General features: G+C 35.7%; 1 protein-coding gene across 1 annotated transcript in view; it reads right to left on the reverse strand.

The window, feature by feature from the left end:
* LOC308646759 (uncharacterized protein) overlaps positions 1–24,460 on the reverse strand; it is a 546,497-nt gene that overhangs the window by 166,677 nt on the left and 355,360 nt on the right. Inside the window, exon 7 of the mRNA XM_081290128.1 lies at positions 19,227–22,790. Coding sequence (XP_081146254.1) covers positions 22,714–22,790 — 77 coding nt within the window. The 3' untranslated portion in view covers positions 19,227–22,713. The remainder of the gene's footprint in view (positions 1–19,226; positions 22,791–24,460) is intronic.

Consider the following 24,460-nt stretch of genomic DNA (forward strand, 5'->3'; position numbering starts at 1 on the left):
CTCCTTTATGTCTTCTGTAACCCATTGATCATTCAGTAACATATTGTTCATTTTCCATGTGATGTAGGATTTTTCCTTCCTTCTTTTATCATTGATTTCCAATTTCATTCCGGTGTGATCAGATATGGTGCATGGTATTATCTCCACGTCTTTATACTTACTAAGAGTTGCCTTGTGGCATAATATATGGTCTATCTTTGAGTAGGATCCATGTGCTGCTGAGAAGAACGTGTATCCACTTGATGATGGTTGATATATTCTATATATGTCGGTTAAGTCTAGGTTATTGATTGTGCTGTTGAGTTCTATAGTTTCTTTATTCAGTTTTTGTCTAGAGGATCTGTCTAATGGCGAGAGCGGTGTGTTGAAGTCACCCATAATTATTGTGTTGTGGTCTATTTGACTCTTGAACTTGAGGAGAGTTTGTTTTATGAACGTTGCAGCTCCATTGTTTGGTGCATACAAATTGATAATTGTTATGTCTTGTTGGTGGATGGTTCCTTTTAACAGGATATAGTGTCATTCTTTATCCTTCTTGATTAACTTAGGTTTAAAGTTGATTTTATTCGATATGAGTATGGCCACTCCTGCTTGCTTCCGAGGGCCATGTGAGTGGTATGATTTTTCCCAACCTTTTACCTTCAGCCTGTGTATGTCTTTTCCTATCATATGAGTCTCTTGAAGGCAGCATATTGTTGGATTTAATTTTTTTATCCAGGTTACTAGCCTATGTCTCTTGATTGGTGAGTTTAGGCCATTAACATTTAAGGTTACAATTGTGATATGATTTGTACTTCCAGTCATGCTTCTTTATTTATTTATTTTAGTTTGGCTGGTTTTACTTTTTGGTTATTTTCCTCCCTCTTTACTGAGATACCTCCTGCTGTTAGTTTTGGGCACTATTTTTCAATTCCTCTTCTTGTAGTATTTTGCTCAAAATGCTTTGCAGAGCTGGTTTTCTTGCTGCGAATTCTTTTAGCTTTTGTTTATCGTGAAGGATTTTAATTTCATTGTCAAATCTGAAGCTTAATTTTGCTGGATACAGTATTCTTGGTTGGAATCCATTATTTTTCAGCGTTTGAAATACATTGTTCCAGGATCTTCTCGCTTTCAAAGTCTGTGATGAGAAATCATTCGTTAACCTAATTGGTTTAGCCCTGAATGTAATCTGCCTCCTTTCTCTCGTAGCTTTTAATATTCTCTCCTTTTTCTGTACGTTGGCTATCTTCATAATTATATGTCTTGGAGTTGGTCTATTATGGTTTTGAATGTTTGGGGTCCTGTAGGCTTCCAGGATTTGGCAATCCATTTCATCTTTCATCTCTAGGAATTTTTCTAGAATTATTTCATTTAATATGCTGTCCATTCCTTTGGTTTGAGTCTCTGTGCCTTCTTCTATCCCGATGACCCTCAAATTTGGTTTTTTTATGACATCCCATATCTCTTGAATAGATTGCTCATGGGATTTAAGCATCTTTTCTGTGTTGACTATATTCTTTTCAAGTTGATAAACCTTGTCTTCATTATCTGATGTTCTGACTTCTACTTGATCAAGTCTGTTTGTAATATTCTCGTTTGAGTTTTTAATTTGGTTTATATTTTCCTGCAATTCTAGGATTATTGTTTGATTTTTTTAAAGATCTCTATCTCCTGGTAGAGCTCATTCTTTGCCATTTGAATTTGTTTGTTTAATTCATTTTCAAAATATACTTTTATTGCTTGGACTTGCTGTCTCATGTCTTCCCTAATATTCCTTTCCATTCGAGTTAGGTATGCCTTGAGTTCTTTCCCTATCCCTGCTTCTGATGTTTCTATGTCCTCCTGTAGAATTAAGTTGTCCTGCATTGTTTGTACTCCTTTTTTCCCTTGTTTTCTCATGTTGTCCACATTACTTTCTAGCTCTATTTGATTGCCGTGTTTCTGCTCTCTTCTATAGATTTGTTTTGGTTCTCTATTACTCTGTTGTTTCTTCTTTGTGTTGTTAAACTGTGCCTGCTAACGTGGATTCTGCTGGGAAGGAATTCTGACGGCCGAGCTCCAGTGATGTCACTACTCTGCTATGATGGGCCCCAGGCTCCTTGCTGGGGAGTCCTAATGGGGCTGTGTGACTGGACTGTCTCTGTTTGGTTTCAGCTCCCCGTCGAGGCAGGCGGGCAGTCTCCAGCCGCCCAGTATCTCAGGCAGCGGGCGGGTGATTGATTGCGGTGGGGGAGTGGACTCCGGCCGCCCCATCACACGGGCAGTGGGCCGGCTGTCACCGTTGGGCGGGCGATCTCTAGGCACCCAGTCCAGCGGTCGGTAGTCGGCGGGCGGGCGTTCTCCTACCTCCCAGTTACGCGGGCAGTGGGCTAACTGTCACCGGCGGGCCTGCGATTTCCAGCCGCCCAGTCGCGAGGGCCTGGCCTCTAGTCCCCTAGTTTCTCCTGCTAGTCTTGGTTTCTCCTGCTAGACCAGATTTCCCCTGAGTGATGGCTCTCGGCAGTTCAAACTGTACTCTGGACCTGCCGTTTGTTGGGTGTGGAGGGTGTCTATTGGGGACCCCGGCACTCTATTGTTTTGTTTCCATTGTGGGGGATAGAACTGTACCGCTTCCTTCCCCCTCTGAAATCCCGCACTCAGCCCGGGGGTCAGTGCGGGCTCATCCGGCAGGATTCCACAGAATCACAGCCACTTTTCTCCCTGCTTGCTAATTAATCGCTTCTCTGCGGCGCCCCGCCTTCTGTAGCCGCGGGGAAGGCCGGGCGAATCGGTCAGCCCGGATCCCCGGGGTAGCACAATTGGCTATTGGGATCCCTGGCACTCTATCGTTTTGATTTTTTCTGCTTGCCCCTCCCCTAGCGCTGGCTAGACAGGTTTCGTTTTGGCTGTTGATGGGCGGGGGAGTTGAAGGTCAGGTGTCTCTAGTTTTCCCCTAGTCTTTATGCGGGCTCACTCTGATACTCCCTCCCCCGGAAAGCCTAGGAGAGGTTTTATGCGGATTCCCCGATGTATGGGGGATGGGCTGAGTGACACAGACCTGTTTTATTGTTGCAGTCTGTTGGAGAGTCAAGTCATTCTTCTTTATGGCTGAGTAATACTCCTGTGTGTGTGTGTGTGTGTGTGTGTGTGTGGTGTGTGTATCATATTTTATTTTCCATACATCTGTTGAAGGGCACCTAAGTTGGTTCCATAGCTTGGCTACTGTGAATTGTGCTGCTATAAACATTGATGTGGCTGCATCACTAAAGTATATTGATTTAAAATTTTTGTCATATATGCCGAAAAGTGGGATAGCTGCATCATATGGTGGTTCCATTCCTAGTTGAGAAACCTCCATACACCTTTTCAGAAAGGTTGCACTATTTTATAGTCCCACCAATAATATATGAGTGTACCTTTTTCCCCACATCCTTGCCAACACTTATTATTATTTGTATTCTTGATAACTGCCATTCTGACTGGAGTGAGATGGAATCTCAGTCTAGTTTTAATTTGCATTTCTCCAATTGCAAGAGATGCTGAACATTTTTTCATGTATTTGTTAATCATTCCTATTTCTTCCTTTGGGAACCATCTGTTCGATTCCGTTGCCCACTTATTGATTGGGTTATTTGGTTTTTTGGTGTTAAGTTTTTTGAGTTCTTTACATATCCTGGAGATTAATGCTCTACCTGAGGTGCAGGTGGCAAAGATTTTCTCCCATTCTGTAAGCACTCTCTTCAGTTCTTGTTTATTTCCTTTGCTGTGAAGGGGCCTTTTAATTTGATATTATCCCATTTGTTGATTTTTTTATTTTACTTTTTGCACTTTAAGAGTTTTCTTGGGATAAATAGAGTTGGAAATCCTTTGGAACAGTAGGAAATAGAGGGGGAAATTCTATAACAAAAGACTACCAAGGGAGAAGATCCAAAATCCAGGGACAAAGTATGCTAAAATAAGTTGGCTGTGTTTTCAATTGCATAGGCATGGAAAAATGTTTAAAAGGTCCCAGGAAAACAATAGCTGAAGGTGAAAGGAGATCAGTGCTTTCAGAAGCTGCCGGCCAATGGGGATGCAGAGGCAGGGACTAGATCAGCCATTGTCATAGAGGCTTGAAAAACACCTTGAGAAATACATTGACTCCTGTGAGAACCAGGCCTTGGGAGTAAAGATGGTATCTTTGAGCTAAGGGATATAGCTACAGTATTCAGGACAAGGGATATAGATACAGTATTCAGAAAAAAAAAAAAAAAACGAAAATAGATCTACCCAACAAACAAATCCCTAAACCAAACCTCCCTTTGAGGAAATTATCTACCAGCAATTTAACTGCCTCTAAAAACAAAATGCAACACTCTTCAGAAAAAGATAAAAGAAAAGTAAGATATCTTTTAATATGTATCATCTACAATGTCTATTAACATTATATGAAAAGAAACAAGAGAACATTATCAAGAGTTAGAAGAAATATCTATAGAAACAGATCTAGAGATGACCCATATTTTAAAGTTAATAGGCAAGAATTCACATTTTTATAAGTATTTCTATGACCTCTGTCAAGATATAATAAAGTTGAGAAGGACTGCAATTGTTTAGAGGATGTTCTCTGACTATAACAAATTTAAGTTGGATCAACAATACACATAATATCAATAAAATCCCTAAATATTTGGAAACACAGAAACAGAAACAAATTACAAAGAAGATTATAAACTAGGTTCTAAAATGCTAAGGATATTTAATCTAAGTTATTTCCAGTTTCATACTCATATAAATAAAAATATTAGGAACATTTGTGTGGAGGCACTTGTGTGGACTTTGGTAAACACCTAAGGTTGAAAGGCCAGGCTTTGCACTAAGAGTATGTTTAACTTATGAAGTTGCAGTTTTGTAAAGTGACTTCAGATCTACGTGCTCCACATCTTCACCAACACTTGGTATTGTCAGTGTTCAGAATTTTAACCATTCTTGCTAGTGTAGAATAATATCTTGTTTTGATTTTAATTTGTTTTTCCATAATGACAAATCACATGAATGTCTTTTCTGGTATGAATTTACCATTTGTATATTCACTTTGCAAAGGGTCTGCTCAAATCTGCTGAGGGCCATTACCAAGTAGGAAATTTCCTTGCCAGCGTACCCCATGTTAATTTCGCTGTTGACATTGCATGTTAGGTGACCCTGCCCAAGGACGAGGGTGGATCCAGGATTAGGGTGTATCCTGCAGTTTGAGGAAGTATCCCAATCCTTGGGTTTAGGGCGTTCCCGGTTTAAGACAAGGCGTTCCCAGTTTAAGACCTTGGATTTTAGGGAAGTTCGATGTTGAGGATTATTGCTGCTGGAATTAGGGCGTTCCTGCTGCCTAAGCTCCTGTTGAACTCTCGTGAGATTCAGAGAGCATTTTGGGAAAAAAGCCTCGTGGAGTAGGTGATTTGGGTGGCAGCAGAACTGGGATTGCCCCAGAACGTGTGTGGAGGCCGGTGTGAGTTCGGGAATAAAGAATTGCTGTTTGAATCTAAAAAAAAAAAAAAAAAAAAAAAAAAAAGGAGTAGGTGATTTGGGTGGCAGCAGAACTGGGATTGCCCCAGAACGTGTGTGGAGGCGGTGTGAGTTCGGGAATAAAGAATTGCTGTTTGAATCTACAAAGCTGTGTGGTGGCTCGTGATTCTGTGCCCAGCCAAGACTGCGGCATTTGGTGGCCCGTACGGGGAATGTCTGAAGCTTGGGGGTAAGTGAATTTGCTCACTCCTGAAGGAGACCAAAAAAAAAATGGGTGACCATTTCAAAAAACAATGTGTTCTTGTTTTGATTTATTTTGTTTTTATTTCAAGTTGCCTGTTCATAGAACTTTCTCAGGCAAACTGGGGAAAATGGTTGACTCAAGGTTTGAAGTTGTTCGCCTCCGAGGAAGAGAAATTGTTAGAGAAAGGAGGCACCCCAGTGAGACCAAGAACAGCTAGGACATATGTTGATACAATACAAAAATGTAGCCCATGGCTTTTTAAAGACGAGTTATTAAATATATCAATGGGACCATCATGGTATCCTGTAGAAGGATTTTTCTTCAACAAGAAAGAGATGCCTAGTTCTGTTTACTATACTTGTCTAAGATCTTGGTTTTTACAGACATCTGATTAATTTACAAAGCTAACGTGTTAAAATATCAACCACTAAATATGAAATCAAGTACTCTTTACTTATTAAGTTCCATAAGGTAATATATTTAAACATTATGTGTGTTTTCATAAATTGGTAAATAGAAAAAAGTTTAATACTGCTTTGGTCTGTGTCTTTGCTGAAACAAGGTTACTAAGAGTTAAGATTCTATCAGGTGTAATTTATATACAAAGAGTATAAGAAGTTTCAGTTAATTTATAAAAAGGGTTAATGGTTAAAAAAGAGATATAAAAAGATTCAAGATGTGGAAATATATTTTAATAATAAAAGGTTAAAGGAAAAAGAAATGTTTCTAGACAAGATAATCTCTGTTTTAAAGTAAAAAGTTGTAAAATGCCATTTAAAAAGATTTTGAGGAAACTAGACTTAATTTAAAAGCTTGAGAAAGGAAGAAAGAAAAAAAAAGGTATTTGTACATGGCAGATTGAGACAAAGCTTCTTAATGGAGTAAAAAAAAAGGCCTTTGGTTGAAGGGCAGCCATGTAAACTAACATTAAAGCGATTTAAACAGAATCTAAGCCTCATTTAAAAGAGTGAAGCTGTAGGTGGTGAAAAAGTACATTTAAAAGTACAGTATAGATGATAATCGGAAGGTTTTAAAAGGTTAAATTGAAGGTGGTCGAGATACCTTCATGGTGGAAAAAAGATTGCTTTACTCATCAAACTGATTAAACCAAAAAGAGGGAGATGAGATAATCTTTGTGTGGTAAAGTAAAAAGTTGTAAAATGTCTAAGTTGCAAAAGGCTTTAAATGGTTAAATTGAAGGTGGTTAAGATGCCTTCATGATGGAGGAAAAAAAAACCCATGAAAATGGGAAGATAATAAGATAAAAGATATTTAGATAAAGAAGATTAAAAATTTGAAGTGAAAAACTTTAAAAACAGAAGTACAGAAAGGTATAAAAAGAGAGAAGATGTAGAAAGATAAAAAAGATATAGGAAGATAAAAAAGATGTAGAAAGACAAGAATTTTATACCCACAAAATAGGAAACAAAAGAAAACTAGGAGAGAAAAAAAGCAACTAAGGGTAAATATAAAAACCTTAGAAGAAAACTAGAAGATAGAAATAAGACAGAAAATGGTTGAAAATGTCAGGTAAAGGTATTTCAGATAGAAAATGCAAGAGGCTAAGACAACTATGGTTTAAAACCACATCAAAAAATTATAAGGACTAAAGTAATTCTAAAAACTAAGGCAGAATGCTTTTGAATGACTTAAATTTAAAAGGATCTTATAGGGGTATATATCCCCCAAAGATAAACTTAAAATAACCCTTTTTACTCTAAACTTTTTAAATTTGGATTCATCAGGACTTAGTGCTGCGGAAAGACATATGTACCCGAAAAATGTACATAAGCCTAAGGTACTTTGGAAAGATGTTCTAACAGGACAATGGAAAGGTCCCGACCCAGTTATTGTCTGGAATCGGGGTTCCCTTTGTGTTTTTCCGCAGGGAGAACAGCAGCCGATTTGGATTCCAGAGAGATTAACTAAAGCAATTTCTACAGAAAAAGAAGATGATTTGACTCAAATCCATAACAGCTGATATCCAGAGCTCCAGTTTGGCTATTCTTACATCTGCGACAGTGATTAACCATGGTGCTTTTTTCAATATCTATTTTATTATTGCATTTTTCCCACATCGTAAAGTTCTATTTTATTTTTGAGCTCATACAAACCTAGGTTAATGTTTTTCTGATCAGTTTTATTTTTTGACTGTGTTTTATTTTTTGACTGTGGAGTTTTTAAACATTGCAATGGAGATTTCACCTAGGTAAAACTACAAGGCCTTTATTGTCTTATGTGTTGTATGTTATGTGTGCACATTTCTGTTTTGTGTTGTATGTCTGTATGTGTGTATGTCCATATTTCATATATAAGGAGCGCTCATGAAAAAATGGATCCGAATTTTTTTTTATTCACGTGATTTAAATGCTTTAATTTTAATTAGGTAAACAGCTGTTAATGATTGTTTTTAAAGGTGGTTAACAGATCTGTTTGCTTACTAATTTAAATTAGGTAAACAGCTGTTAAGGATTGTTTTTTAGGAGGTTAACAGATCTGTTTGTTTACTTTCACCTTTCCTTTTCATTATATTTAATAATTCTGTTCAGGATAATGTCTCTTTAGCATCATTGCCAGAATTCCCATCTCCATCCCAGTGCCGGTGAAGACTAAGATAAAACCAAACTACAGCTTCTATGATAGTCATCACAGTAAACTGCATAAACTGATGCATCAATGAAATTAACTCAACAAGTAATGCTCAATCAAGGACTCGATTTACTTTGGGAGGAAATGGACATATTGATAGACTCCTGCGATTTGAACTGCCTGCAGAACTTGCCTGGACTATATATCAGTTGCATGCATTGTGAAATATCATCTGATGCAGCGAATTGTGGTACTGCTGGCATATCTTTGCTGATGGTGTCATCAGTGATGCAATTTCCTTGCCAGCGCACCCCATGTTAATTGTGGTAATGCTGGCATATCTTTGCTGATGGTGTCACCAGTGACGCAATTTTTCCAAAGGAGCCGTCAATTGGCTTGGTGTCGTGGCATTTCTGTATCCTCCTCCCTTCTACTAGTGATGGTCTAAAATTTGGGGGCCAACAGAGGTGAGGCAAGAACCTCACCCCCCCACTGGCACCAAGGATATTTGGGGGCCAGCAGAGGTGAGGCAAGAAACCTCACCCCCCCACTGGTGCATAGGCCTTTCCACAAGCTTGGCTGAATGCTGGACCGGTAGTCAGTGACGGGTTGATCTGATTGCAGTGGATTCAACCTAAGACAGGAGGCTGACGCCTAAAGGTCAGTTTTCCCATGACGGGTAAGAACCATATGTTGAATTGGACAACCTACCAGGCACGGTCCTTAAGCCACATTGCTTGTTGTTTAATTAATCAGAAGGGGGGAGATGCTGAGGGCCATTACCAAGTAGGAAATTTCCTTGCCAGCGTACCCCATGTTAATTTCGCTGTTGACATTGCATGTTAGGTGACCCTGCCCAAGGACGAGGGTGGATCCAGGATTAGGGTGTATCCTGCAGTTTGAGGAAGTATCCCAATCCTTGGGTTTAGGGCGTTCCCGGTTTAAGACAAGGCGTTCCCAGTTTAAGACCTTGGATTTTAGGGAAGTTCGATGTTGAGGATTATTGCTGCTGGAATTAGGGCGTTCCTGCTGCCTAAGCTCCTGTTGAACTCTCGTGAGATTCAGAGAGCATTTTGGGAAAAAAGCCTCGTGGAGTAGGTGATTTGGGTGGCAGCAGAACTGGGATTGCCCCAGAACGTGTGTGGAGGCGGTGTGAGTTCGGGAATAAAGAATTGCTGTTTGAATCTACAAAGCTGTGTGGTGGCTCGTGATTCTGTGCCCAGCCAAGACTGCGGCACAAATCTTTTGTTTTTAGTTGGATTTTTGGTCTTATTGAGTTGCACAAGACCATTTTATATTCTGGATACAATTTCTTTATAAAAGTATGTGCAGCTATTATTTTTTTCCTTTTTATATAGTTTGACTTTTCAATTTTTGATGGTTTTCTTCAGAGGACAATAGTTTTCAATTTTGATAAAATGCAATTTATCTTTTCTGTTGTTCTTGCTCATGCTTGTTGCTTTATATCTAAGAGATCTGCCTACTACAAGGTTACAAAGATTTTCTCCTACATTTTCTTTTTATCTGTTACATTTAGGTCTTGATCCATTTTCAATTAATGTTTGTACTTGGTGTAAGGTAAGTGTTAATTTTATCTACTTTTATTTTGTATAGCATAAGAAATGTACAGCTGTTTCAGTATGATATGCCTTGAAGAATATTCTTTTGATTAAAAATATCCTTGTATCTTTGTCAATAATTAACTGATCATATCTGTATCATTCTATGTCTGGATACCATATTTTGTTCCACTGACACATATGTCTGCTTTCAGAAATATCAGGCTGTTTCAAGTACTATATCTTTATAGTAATCTTTAAATCAGGCAATGCAAGGCTTTCTGTTTTGTTTTCTAGTCTCCCTTGACTATTCTAGGTCATTGCATTCCTGTATAAATTTTAGAATTAGCTTACCAAATTCTAGCCCCTCAAAAAATCCTACTGAGATTTTAATTGTGATTGCAAGATAAATTTGGGAAGAACAAAAATCATAGCAATTTTGAGTCTTCCATTTCATTAAACAGCAAAGATCTCCAGTTTTTAACTTCTTTAATTCTTCTCATTATTTTTTGATAGTTCGCACTGAAAAGCTATTGCATCTTTTGTTAGATTTATAGTTTACAATTTCAGTGTTATTGTGAATAGAATGTTTTTAAACTTTCATTTTCCATTTCTTTCCTGGTAAGAGGTAATAATGCAATGGATTTATTTACCCCTTTATATTATGTAACATTGTTAATTTTACATATTAATTCATATAGAGTCCCCTCTTGCCCCCAGTTTTGCTTTCCACAGTTTCAGTTACTCATAGTTAACCACTGTTAAATGGAAAATTAAAAATAAGCAATTCATACCTTTTAAATTGCATATCATTGTGAGTAACATGATGAATTGTCCCCTTGACCAGGAAAGCCATGCTGCATCTGCTTCCCACCTGTAATCACAGTAGCTTTCTTGGCTATCAGATTAACAGTCATGGTATGCCAGTGCTTGTGTTAATAAGTAATCCTTATTTTATTTAATAATGGTCCTAAAGTATCCTTATATATTTACAAAATATCTAAGACAAAGTAAACAGATAATTCAAAACAGGCACCAGGGAATGAAACATGGAAGGACAGATTACACTGTGCTATATGGCAATGTTACAGAGTATGTTGGGTAGAACACAGTATGTATAGGGTTAGGAAATATCTGCTGCTTCAGACATCCAACAAGGGTCTTTGGAGCACATCCCCTATATATAAGGGGCAACTACTGTATTTGTTTCTTTAAATAACTTATGTTTTTACTTAGTAAACAAGTTATCTTTAAATGAAAACAATATTCCCCCATCCTTAATGCCCCTTAGAATTTTTATTCCTAAACTTATTTCATAATTATAACCAGTACTAGGTTAAGAGGAAGAGGGGAGATTAGCCATGCTTGCCTGTTTCTCGTCGTTGGAGGGTTTTTCTCATTCAGCATAATGTTTACTACAGGTTTTAGTTTCTTTTCTCATTTTTCTAGGTTGCATAGTTGTTTCTTGTTTGTTTGTTTACCATAAATGTATGTTCAATTCTGCCAAATGCTTTATCTGTATTTTCTCTGTACAATATGTAAAAAAAAAAAATATTCACTTAAATCTTACAAGAACTCATCAACCTCTACAAAATTTCTGTTGAAATTTTTGTGGTTTCATTGAAAGAAAAGATCAGTTTATGGAGAATTGACATCTTAACAATATGGAGCCTTTCTATAACTGCTACATTTTACATGATGAGAATGTCTTTCTTATTTTTTTAATGTTATATAATGTATACATTTTCAAAATGCATCAAATGGTCTAACTAAACTTGGTGATTTTATTGTATATAAATTATATATCTCTAATTAAATAATAAAAAAATATTGCTCCTTTACTTCTGGCTAGAAAAGGGAGGTTCAAAGAGAATGATTAGCACAACATCTAACTCAAATGAATTTTTAAAATTATCTAAGACAAACTAAAATAGGAAGGGAAATCAACCAGCTTCAAATAATAGAAACACCATTTTATAAGAGTGTCTCAGTTATTTCCAAAAGTGATATTTAGTGATATAAGAAGCAAGGTATACAGTGAGCATCAAAAATTCTAAAAATAAGCACAAACACACTGGTGATGATAACCAAGAATTTTTATAAAATAAAAAAGTCACTTTCCAAATTCTTATTCCTTTTAATTGCAATGTTTGAAGTGATTTAGAAATACATTAATTAACACTTAATGCATATCCTTATCCAGCTGGCAATCTATTTATACAACATCTTTAAAGTAGTACGTTAACATTATAAGACTAAGAGCATGTGACAGGAACAATATTAAAACAAACCATTTTAAAACTAAACACTGATCTATGTGTACTGGCAATATTTTGCTAAATATTATTCCTTAGAGGGATCTGCAAATATTTGTTGAATGAAATAAATCTGATAGAGAAGTTAAAGTCATTTCATCAAAGCTTTTAAGTAGCATCTCGAGTTATGAAGTAGGAAATAGAAATAAGAATACTACATCTAAGATATAAATTTCTGACTATGCTTCCTGTAGTGTACACAGATTCATTCATTAGTGAAGCTAAATTGGTGTAGCCCTGTCTTGTATAAAACTGAAATGACATAAGTCATTTGATGAATATGTTCTTTTAAGATATTTTAAACATTAGAGCAATAAGATCATACAACTGTAATTTGCATATTATTTTTATATGAGTCAGTAAGTTAATCCAGACTGAATGAGGGAAGGGATCTGCAATTTTCACAGTTTGTTTTTCTACCCATGATGCCATGGAGAGGGAGAACAGATTTTTCTGTGTCATCCCGTGTTCTGTTGGGGATCAGTTTGTTGACCACTCCTATTAAGTCACTTGCCCTCATAGGTCTAGATTTGCATCATTTTTTTCTGGACTTGATACATCTCTTGCAGCTGGGCACAGTTAATTTTCTGGATTAGACTGTTGAAGTTTTTTATTAAAATCTCACAAAGGAAAAAAAAAAACTAACACCAGTAGTTCTTCTTTTTTAATTTATTTTTATTTTTTTAGTTGTAAATGGACACACTACCCTTATTTTATTTATTTATTTTTATGTGGCACTGAGGATGGAACCCATTTCCCCACAGGTGCTAAGCAAGGGCTCTACCACTGAACCACAAATTCCCGCCCCTAATACCAGTAGTTCTAACAACCAAAACTTCAAAGACAGTCTTCCATTGTTTAAATGAGTAACACTTTTTACATCAATAACAAAACTTATTGCACTGGAGATACACAAGCAGTATTCTTCCAGAACATTGTTAATAATTATTTTCAATTTTCTGAATGTAATTCCATTATTCCGAAGATCATCAAAATTCACTTCTAGCACATAATCCTTAAAATCATCAGATACAGTTTTAGTTCTTGAGTTCTCATGACTAGCATTATTCCAACATTTTTAATGTTGAACATAACTGGTCTTTGTATCATAACAAATTTCCTAGAAAATAAATTCGGCCATTGGTCTTGGTTCCCATTCTGCTGCCCTTTCACAAATTCCTTTTTTTCTCAACTGCGACAGTACTGATCAGAGACCCAAGGTGTATTTTAGAATAATTGCAGATATCTCAACCACCACAAAAACTGTATTTGAAGAAAATAACATTTAAAATCCTTTCTTGAAGTTGTGGCATAGGACTTATGTTAAAATAGGATTTTTTTTCTTTTCTTAATCTCACTTTAAAATGTTATCCTTTTCAAATTTGATTTATGTAGCTGCTAGATGAAGGAGCTCTTTTAAATAATTGCCAAGAGAACAAAATAAGAATCAAAGTGTCAAATTCCCTAACATTATTTTGTAGGTAGCCTTAAATACTTCTATAATGCCTGTGAGAAATCAAATATTGGTAATCTGCCTCTGTCCATTTCTCTCTTCCCAGATAGCTAATGACATGCATTATACTTCCCTGACTGTGTGTACCTTTCATTTCACGCAAAGCCTTTAATCCTTCTCTTTTTAGATAAAATGCCATAACCACAGTGTAGTAGGTTAAGATTGATTGACAAGTGCATATAATTATGGCTTCAATAGTGGAGTATGTTTTACAGTTGGAAAAAAATGCACAACCTTGAAAATAAAGAAGTTGTGCCCTTTCTCTGGGATAAAAGAATCATATCAAATTGGTTCATTTCTTTGCTGGAATGAAATAAAAGATTTCCTGTAACAAAGAACACCACCCAAAAGGCCGCCAGAGGATGTCTTTCGGGGCTTGATAGTGCTTTGCCAATAAGGAAATCAAAGGAGATAAAAGCGGAATTTTAGGAGTTTGTCCCCTTTTACTTCATTTCCCATTCAGAGTGCATACATACTTGGGAACAAAAAGAGACAATAACAGAGAACTGTAACACTAAAAAAATTATAAAATATATAAAAGGATGAAGTTTGTGAATTAAAACCAAGGGTTATATCGAGTTAAGTATGCATCCCCTACTTTGTATCTGGCCTTACAATCAAACCTACAATAAATTCATGTTATGTCTCTCTAGTCTAGTATTCTGTTTAGTACTCTATAAAGTATAAATATTTATAGATTTAGGACTTTATATTAAAATGGGATTGAATACACCAATTGGCAATTTCTGATGTGGGCAGTCAGGGGTAAGACAGCAATTTTGCCCATCCACTGGTGGGTATGGTAATTGAAGGTAAATATATATAGGGAGGTGGACATTGGTTCTCCCATTTATTGAATGCCCACTATGAGCCAGGTATCCTTCTAGGTTCTAGGGATACACAAGTGAATAAAACACTCAGTGCCTTTACATATTTTATATTCTTATGAAAGGGCATATGTTCATAAATGTATGATATGCCAAGTGATTATGAGTAAATATACAGAAAATTAATGGATGTCACAGTATAGTTGAGTCAGGTTTGCTTGAGCAAAGTCATCTTGGGTGCCACCTTTCTGTTTGTTTCATCATCTTAAAACTCCCCCACAGGGAATTTATAGTGGCACTCATTTTTTAGTAGTTTCTGCTTGTAGTCAGATACAGTGATTCTCTGCCTACATCTGTTGACTCTCAAGTGCCTTTAGCTTAAAATACTCCATATTTTGTAGTGAGGGAAGGACCTCAGATCCAGAGGTTGGTCACCATAGAGGCATTTTTAGAGGTGGCATATTTTGATCCTCTTCACTCATAAGTAACTGCCTTTATTTCTCAAAATTCCATAACAATTAATAATAAAATTTTAACTTCCTTAAATTACACAGATTATAGGGTTACTTTAGAGCTAAGTAGAATAAAATAAATTTACCAGTCATGGCACTACACTTCAACTCTGCCTTCAGATGACAGGGCATCTTTATGTCTTTTTGCTGACCTAAGCACCAATTTCCTTGATAGTATAATTTTAGGTGGTTCATCATTTTGAACACCCAGATGTTTTCTGCTCATGTATTATGCCCAGAGCCCATTATCTTGGATACCATTGTTTTATCCATATCTAAAAACCCATGAAAATATAGTACAGTCACATTAGTTTAATAATTCTTTTTAAAAGTTGAGATGCCTTCCACCCAACACAGGAGTAAAAGAGTCTATCAGGTAGTAGAGAATCATAAAACCATTGACACTTTACCCAAAGTATGAGTACTAATACCAGAAACAAAATTCTTAGATGTCATTTTAGAAATCAGAAAAAAAATATATGCATCAAGAAGAAAGAGGACACTGTTCAAGTTAATTTAAGAGGAAAAGAAGAGTGGTCTTGAATCCCAGACTTTTGTCCAATGAGGTCAAGACTTGGCAAAATCTTTTCAGAAAAGGTGGGGAGACATCCGAAGAGTGGAGGGAGCCATGGCACAGAAATTTCCATGAAGAGACAGCTCAGGGGGAAGAAAAAAGAGAAACAATAAAGACAAGAGAAAATAATACTCTCTGGCTACAAGAAATGCATTGACTATAACCGCGGTGGAAGGAAAGAGGAAAGGCACTCACATTTTTTAATAGCTGCCAGTGAGTGATGGCGATAAATACAATAAATAACAACATTTGGGCCCTATGGCTTTGATGCAGGCTGATGCTTCAGCAGTTTCACCCACAACTGCATTTGTAACATTGGTGCAAATGTCAATGTAGTGAAGAAGGCAAATAGTGCTTCGTATTATGAAAATAGTTTTGCTCTTTCAGAGTATGTAGTAGGGTTTTGGAGACCCCCGCCCCAATCTGTGACTTCGCTTCAAGAAGTACTGTATTTTATAATTTTTGTGATCTTTATGACAATGGCCTTTTCAATCTTCATTCAAATGTCAGTATTTGCCCCCTCCCCCAACTATGGCCTGCCACTGGGTGGGAAATGGCAAGCCAAATAGGTCATGCTGCTTTCTGGTTTCTAACTATCAATCCCACTGATTGACAAATGTTTCTGACATCCAGAGTTGGAATGCTGGTTTGGTGCTTTCCCCTTCATGGTTTGAGGCTTTCCTGGTTATTTCAAGGATTTTTCTAGGGACCCCTCCCACCATGACAAGGCACTATTCACTATATGTTCCCTTCATGAGTTGAATGCATCTCTGTTCCTTCTTCAGGCCACTTCTTCCTTCCACAAACTAATTCCAGTTAGATCCAACTGGTTTTTGGCCCGCTGTTTATCCCAAAATTGTTCATGTTCCAGTCTGTTCCCCTTCTTAAAGAATTTTTCATTTCTGGAAATTTCCTTAAGTATATACAGATGACACTATAGATGAACATCCTCACAGTATCTTTACAATAACTGCATTTATAGGCAGCCTCTGACCTGCCCTCAATATTAAAAATTATCTTGACTGAAATCAATGATTTAGCATGACCAAATTAACCACAAGAAAATCAACACCTTTTGTTAGAATGGCCAAAATAAATTATTTAACTACTCTTTGTTTTGGTCTAACAGGGACCAACTATTTACATTTACATATATTTACACACACACACACACACACACACATGTAACACACATATATACATACATATTTTATAAAATTATATTTATATCTACACATATATGCATTATTTTGTGTAATTACAGATTTTATAGTTGAATCCAAAAGGCTTGGGCTATTTTTCCTAAAAGTTTTCTCAGAAAAATTACATATTGAACTTGTACCAGAATATGAAATAAATATTTCAGTAGATATATGAAGATAGTAATTATACACTTGAAGTAGATCAACCAATAATGTATATTCATTGAAGTGTAGTGACAGTATAGTGAATACTTATCTTTTATAAAACATTCCTAAACCTGAATCGTGTTTTAAATAATTAATTTTACTTTAATTAATATAAATAACTCTTCTAATAAATTTAATATAGATGCCTATTTAAGACTTAATTTAAAGTGCTGCTCTCTCAACTGTAGCCTGACCATACAAATGTTCTTAATGCCAGAGATGATTTGTACTTTAAAATCCTCAGGGAAAAAATAGATAAAAAGAAAAATGGATCAGCACATCATTAGTAGCTAAACCATTATTTACTTACTAGGTTTAGTACACTAGAGGGATATTGTCAGAGCACTCACTGCTGTGATAAAATTAAATCACGTCAGCATTTTTCACACCCAACAAAAGAAATCTGTAATATATATAGAATTGTACTTCCTTTTAAAGAAAAAAAAATCACCTGCTCAGCTCAATAGCCTACCTTAATCTGGTGATTAAATTCCAAGGATGAGTGATCTTGAGCTACCATAAAAATACAAAGTGTATCCATATATTGGATTTTATTAATCTCCTGATTTTGACTACCTTGGTTTTATTCTTGGAATAAACTAGAAAAGTCCATTTATGCTTACATTCTGAAGCATAATTACTATGATTAAAAAGTTGCGGTAACTTATGAGCTGTAAAACTAGTAAATTATATCCAGCCTGTAAGTAGAACTAATTATAAGGCTGTTGCTTGATTAAGGTGTTTATACTAAAGAGTATTAAAGGGATTAGTCCAAAGCTTTACATCCTGCAGCACAGAATTAATATGCGGGATTTAAACACTCAAATTAATTCAGGTACAGCAAACAATTATATGAAATAGGAACACTCGACCCAGCTAATGACCACACTAGTCCACCAAGCTAATTTATAATCATGTACTTATTGACCTCTCTGCATGTTCACAAAGGACTGTTCTCAGGCTAATTCCTGCCTGCAAGCCACTGTCAGAGTCCTGTGTCTAGTCATCCTAGTGATTAGTAGCAGACAGAAAGCACAGATTCTACTTTCCTAATATCATCGCTTGTTTTGTCAGTTGAAACATCTCACATTGCAAGAAGGAACATGAATGATAAACTATATTTCTTCATCACCATCATCAAGAAAATACATTCACTAAGAGCTTACTAGTCTCATCACCAAATAGTCTCATTATCCTCCAAAATTGACCTTGTGTGTTTTATCAGCTAATTGGAATAAATAAGTGGAAGGAGAAAGAAATTAGGTCAATAGAATAGCTGCTGATCCACTTTCAGGTTTAAGATTTCTATACCTGACAAACTAGTCAAGCCACCACCCACTCCATTGCCCGGCCTTCTCTAGGATTTGTTCTGAGATAAATAAATCCAGACTGAATCCCCTAGGATGTATTCATTCAAAAAACTTTAGCCAACTAAAAAGCTCTTATTCTGTGTAGTGTAAATGATTAAAAAAGAAGAAGAAATTGATGATGTAGTCCTTGCTCCAATGAACCATGGAGCATGCACTACTGTAGGAAAGAAAATATATGATCATATTCTCGACTATATAAGATTTGAAAGAATATTTGCATTGGAGAAGCAAAAACAAAAAATTGGTGAATTCATGTGTAGAAAGATGCCACAGGCAGTTAGGGTGTACTATATAAAGCATTAGACCTAGGGCCCAAAGACCTGGGTTAGACTTAGTGTCTTGCTTGTCTTAATAGATATGTGAAATTAGATAACTATTTTAATGTACCTGTGCCTCTTTTGTCAAAAAAGGTTATTTTATACAGATCTAATAGAATTGTTGAATTGGGATAAAATTTCATTTTTCACATGCATATAAAGGACATTCTTGCTGTATTCTTGGATATCTCATAAAAGACATGGCTGGTAAGGTGATCCACTGAGAGAAAAAACAACTTATCTCATTTCTTAAATGTTCTTATTCTTTCATGCATTTTTATCTGGCTGCTTTGGCCAGAAACTCTTCTGTTCTGAGAAAGGGTAATGCAGAAAGCAAGAATGAAACATTTATCTTCTTTTAATGGAGAGTTTTAAATCACTACTCCATCTTTATCCTTATAGAAGGATAAAAAAGTATTGCAAAACCTACAGGCTGTTCTGTTTCTCATGAGCCATAAAAAGATCTGCATGATGGACCATGTGAAAATAATGGCATGTGGCTTTTGAAGATGCAACCCTAAAGGGAAAGTTGGAGCTTACCTTGAAATATACCGAGGGAAGAGATTCTCAGTCCAGGGTCCATATGCCGAGCCACGAAAGTTCTTTTTTAACCAGTTGGTGGCTACTGGAAATACTGAGTCCCCCAGCAAGACCCAGGACCGCTTCTGGGTCCAAAAGCTGGCTCCAGCTCCCCAGAAGACATGAGAATCAGACAGAGGCAAAGTGAAAATGAAACAAGTGAGTTTTAGGCTTTAGGCCCTTTTACCTGGCTAGACCACTCAAGAGGGTATGACATCTGGCTCTTCCCAATGCCCTCCTCTCCACCCAATCTATAGTATTGGGCATCTTTGCTAGAAGTATTAAAATCTGGCTAAGGGAACTTGAAAAGAAATATGTCTAATTTATTCCCATTAGAATTAAGAGCCCTAATATAAATACTTAAAATCATACTGAGTACATAGTAAATGTCTAATAAACATTGCTGAATGAGCGAGTGAATTTGTAGTGAGTCTTTTTCATCTAATCTATGACTGCCTGATAAAGCTCAACATATTGAAAGCAAGGTCTATTTATGAAACAATAGGTTCATTAGAACTCTCCTCCATGTTTAAATATCCTGCTTTAAGAATTATTTCAGAAGATGTTGAGAAATCTTGCATACTTGTTAAGAAAGACTTGAATTTATTAGTAACAAATAAGGGACTCTTTTTTTTTTTTTAAACTGTGCCAGGCTATGGATATCTTCACACGCATTTGCACTGACGGTAAAGATGAGAAAGGAAGTTCTTGTGATCTTAAAACCTTATATTTCCCAGAGTGGAAACTGAGTTTTCTGATTTTCAGAAATCCCAAAAACTGGCATAAAATCTTGGGCATATAGAATTACTTGTTTCTAATGATACTAATGATAATTAGTTGGAGAAGACATAATTTCAGGATCTGTTTGAATGAAGAAAAATACTAAGATGAGAGCCATGCTTTCAAAAGGAACCTATAAGGATATTAGAAAAACAGAAAAAGTCAGGAGAAATGATAGGGAAAAGGCAGGGAAGCTATATTTCCCAGAGAAGTCTAAGCATAGGCAGCTTTGGAGCAGATATTTTAGCAAGGTAGTGAGCTTTAATCTACCATATCAATCATGCATTCTCAAGGGCCTGCTCTTTGGGGGAAGAAGCATATGTAACCTCTCCAGCTTTTGGTGGTGGCTATGTCACCAAGAGCTATCAGGAAAGAATGACATGGGTGTGAACCATGAGCAGCCAACAAACATCTAGAGCCTGGGTAGACCAGACGAGTAAAAGGCACCAACAGCAACTCCTCCAAAAATAGATAAGATGTCCTAGGTCCCACATGTAAGGCATGATAGAAAAAAAAAACTTGTTGGCCCAATAAAAATTTTATTGCATTACAAATAAATAAATAGACATGGTGGCGCATGCCTATAATACTAGTGGCTCCAGAGGCTGAGACAAGAGGATTGAGAGTTCAAAGCCAAACTCAGCAACTTATTGAAGTCCTAAATAATTCATCGAGACCCTGTCTCTAAATAAAATACAAAAAAGGGTTAGGGATATGGCTCAGGGATTGAGTGCCCCTGGGTTCAATTCCCAGTACCAAAATAAATAAATAAATAAATAAATATAAAAAACATAAAATTTTTTCTCAGCCACATTTTCAAGCTCCATGGCAGGCCTGAGGCTACCCTATCTATTTATCCATCCATCCATCTCACATACATATACATATATATTAATACATACATATATATGAATATATATATTGGAAGTCTCCATTTTTATCTGTAAAATGAGGATATCTTCTTCACTGAATTTATATATAAAATAATTGGATATATGTTACATATATGTGTGTTTATATATGTTACATATATGTGTGTTTATATATGTGTGTGTGTGTGTATATATATATATATATACATACATATATAAATATATATATTTGTTGCCTTTAACCCTCACAAAAATTCAATGAAGGAGAAATAATCATCCTCATTTTACAGATGAAAAAACTGAGACTTCAAAAAATCTTGTATATATTCAGTGTAAGATATGAGTTGAATTTATTTCGGACTCCAAAATCTATTCCCTGAAACATTAAGCCATTCTAATAGCCCTTTCAGAAACGTTAACTATATCAACAAAATTCTGTCTATTCCAAATTAATACAAAATATTTTCTTGTTAAATATGTCTCTTTTTGTGTGCTTACAGAATATAGAGAAGGAACACACAGACGGTTCCAAGACTCAATTTAATTTAACATAATGTCAACATTTTAGGATGTAATACTATAAAATGTAGCTGGTCCCTGGAGAACAGAGAATTGTGAAACTAATAAATGGATCAGACACTATTAATAGCTTTCTCCAAAACGTGAGCTGCAGGCTGAGGATGTGGCTCAGTGGTCAAGTGCTTCCCTAATATGTATGAGGCCCTGAGTTTAACCCCACAGCATTGTTAAAAGAAAAGTTAAGTGTAGTACTCTAAAGTCTTTCTATAGTTCTCAAAAAATTATATTAAATAATTTTGGAAAAACTATATATTTGATCTGCCTCCTGGGAAGCCACAAAGACCATTACCATATTAAAGGCTCCAAGGAGTCCAGAATCAATTGTTCTGTGTAGCTCTTCAAACTTTCAAAAATTATTATTCACAAAATTTCTTTAAAATTTTATGAAACATTTGTTAACATTCCACAGGATATTAGTATTGAATTGACTTTGTCTTATGAAAGAATCTAAGAGTATTATGAAAAAAATATATGATAAAATACATTAAGAAGACTAAAATCTAGAACTGTTATAAAGAGCAAAAGGATTTAGCAGTAACTATTTTCCATTTTTTCCAGAGCACTGGATATAGGGAATGATACTAAAAAATAGAAGGGCACCTCAGCTCCACGCACATTACCATGTCCATAATTTAGGGAAAATCTGCAATTCACATACTAGGCGCACAACAAATGTTTACTTAACAAATGATCCAAAGAAGAAAATCAGGAAGGGAAAATACATTTGAATTATGCAGAGGTAGAATCATAACAAAAATTAAAAATGATGGCATTAAAAAATGAAACTCACAGCACAAGGTCAAAGTCTCTGAGTAAATTATAACTCTACCACTCAGAAAAATGTCACATTCTTGCCTTGCTGTTTCTTTTCATGCATGTAAAAAGAACTTGTCCTTATACTACATTTAGGGGATGTTTGGCAAATCACCTACACAAATGACTTGAATATAAACTTTTTTTTCAATAAATAATAAACAACTTCATATAAAGAAATATACACTATTTTAAGTATTTCTTGAAAATGGCACTTTTTCTCCTACTGATATTTCTTTTTTATGAGAATGAGCACAGAAGGGCAATCTTCAATGGACTATAAGATTCAACTTAGGTCAGTATCACACAAACTCAAATTATATGGTAATTTATAAGATGAAAATATAATCTGTGTATTACCTGATGCCTTCATGGGGTGGATTTTCTGAACATTTGAGTTCTAATTAGTTGGTGTGTCTTAGGAATCCTCTTTGCTGGTCAGGGTCCTGGCTGTAAACATCTCTTTGTGTCAGACCATAACCTGTATGTGAATAAGCAGGTTCATTTATCAAGTAGATACACATCTGTGTGAAAGCTAATAAACTTGAAGGTGGAAGTATAGGATAGAGCTTTTGGATGAAGATAAAATAAGTGGCAACCACAAGCACATCTGTGTTGAACAAGTGAAATATGTACCTGTACTTTAGAAATATTTAACAGTGACTCCAGGTTATCTAGCCAGATGAAAGAAAAAGATATCAATTCCAAAAGAGTGCCAAAGCCACAATTACTAATTACACTGCAAGAACTTCATCTGTTTTCTAAAGCTGAACTAAAGCTTTCTGTTTACCTTCTTCTCTTTTTCTTTTCATTTTCTAATATCAGCTGTTTGCCCAGCCACGTTTAATAACTATGACACCATCCCCACTGATATGTGAGGGTGTATAGAGGGGCAAGTTTTGGTGCTGGGCAACAGAGATTTGAATTTGAACTGACTTTTGCATTCTCTGTATAAGAGGCTTAGAAATTATTGTGAAGAATCTATAGAGTTATAGAAATATGATCAGTACAGGAGTCCAGAGCTGCTAATTGAGGACTTGCAGATTAAGCTTCATCAGACGCCACATCCTAAGCAAAACAGTTAATGCTGACTATTGTATATTTTCTCTTTATCTAATCCTATCAACCTTTAGATTATTTGGGTCATTGCTTTCGATAGCTTCATTTTATAATTACAGTGTATCATTGGAATGACTGTTTTGTTTATTATATACTCAAATTCTTGGGTAACCCTCTGTTTAAGTAGGATGATATGGACATAAAAATTTTGTTTTATATTAATTTTCTTTTATCTTTTTAAAATATGTATACACACACACACAATTGGTAGGTTTTATGTAATGTCTGAGTCATAGCCAGCCAAAACATACAAAATGACACAGACATAGTTAATAGTGAAATGTTGATTAAATGAACTGCAGAAATAAAAGAATACATTCTTCCCAAGTGAAAAAAAAAATGATACTTGAGAAGATTACCAAAGGAAAGGAAGACAGAAAACTTTTTTGACCTATTGGAACTTTTATTTCTATAATGTTTCAATCAGCTCTCAGATGATGGTCTGGTTCCTAGATTGGTAGCCCAGAGCAGTGATCCTCAATACTTTTTATATCTGTGGACCTTATAGTGTTAAGTCTGCTCTTGGAGGGCCTGTCTTAAAGAATTGTTAGGCAAAAATCATAGGACACATGATGACAGATCATGCAAGACAAAATGAACATGGCATAGTCTTTTATTTCAGCCATCTGTTAACATTTTTCCATCCACTATAGGTTTTGATTTTCAGTGTTTAAACTAAAACATGAAGGATTCCTGAAGTAGTTTAGATTTCAAAGAACTTTATTTAGCCAGTAACTACATGGAACATATGCATTTATGAAGCTTAACTAAAAATGATGTTATTCTGTGAGTTAATGTATCAATGGAATGACTATTTCATGTGTAAGTTGCATAATTAAATTGTACTTGCACCATTCAAATTCTGGCTTTTTAAGTGCATTGGCTTTAATGTGTTAATATACAACAAGAAGTTTAGCATTAGTGATAAAAAAATATTGCTCTGTTTTTATTTATAATTAAATGGCATACTTTTAAAATGAAAGCTGAGAGGAAAGAACAGTGAGAACTAAGGGAAATGGCAAAGGGAAAAAA

This window comes from Spermophilus citellus (assembly GCF_964194105.1).
Source record: "Spermophilus citellus genome assembly, chromosome: 1".
NCBI classification, from domain to species: domain Eukaryota; kingdom Metazoa; phylum Chordata; class Mammalia; order Rodentia; family Sciuridae; genus Spermophilus; species Spermophilus citellus.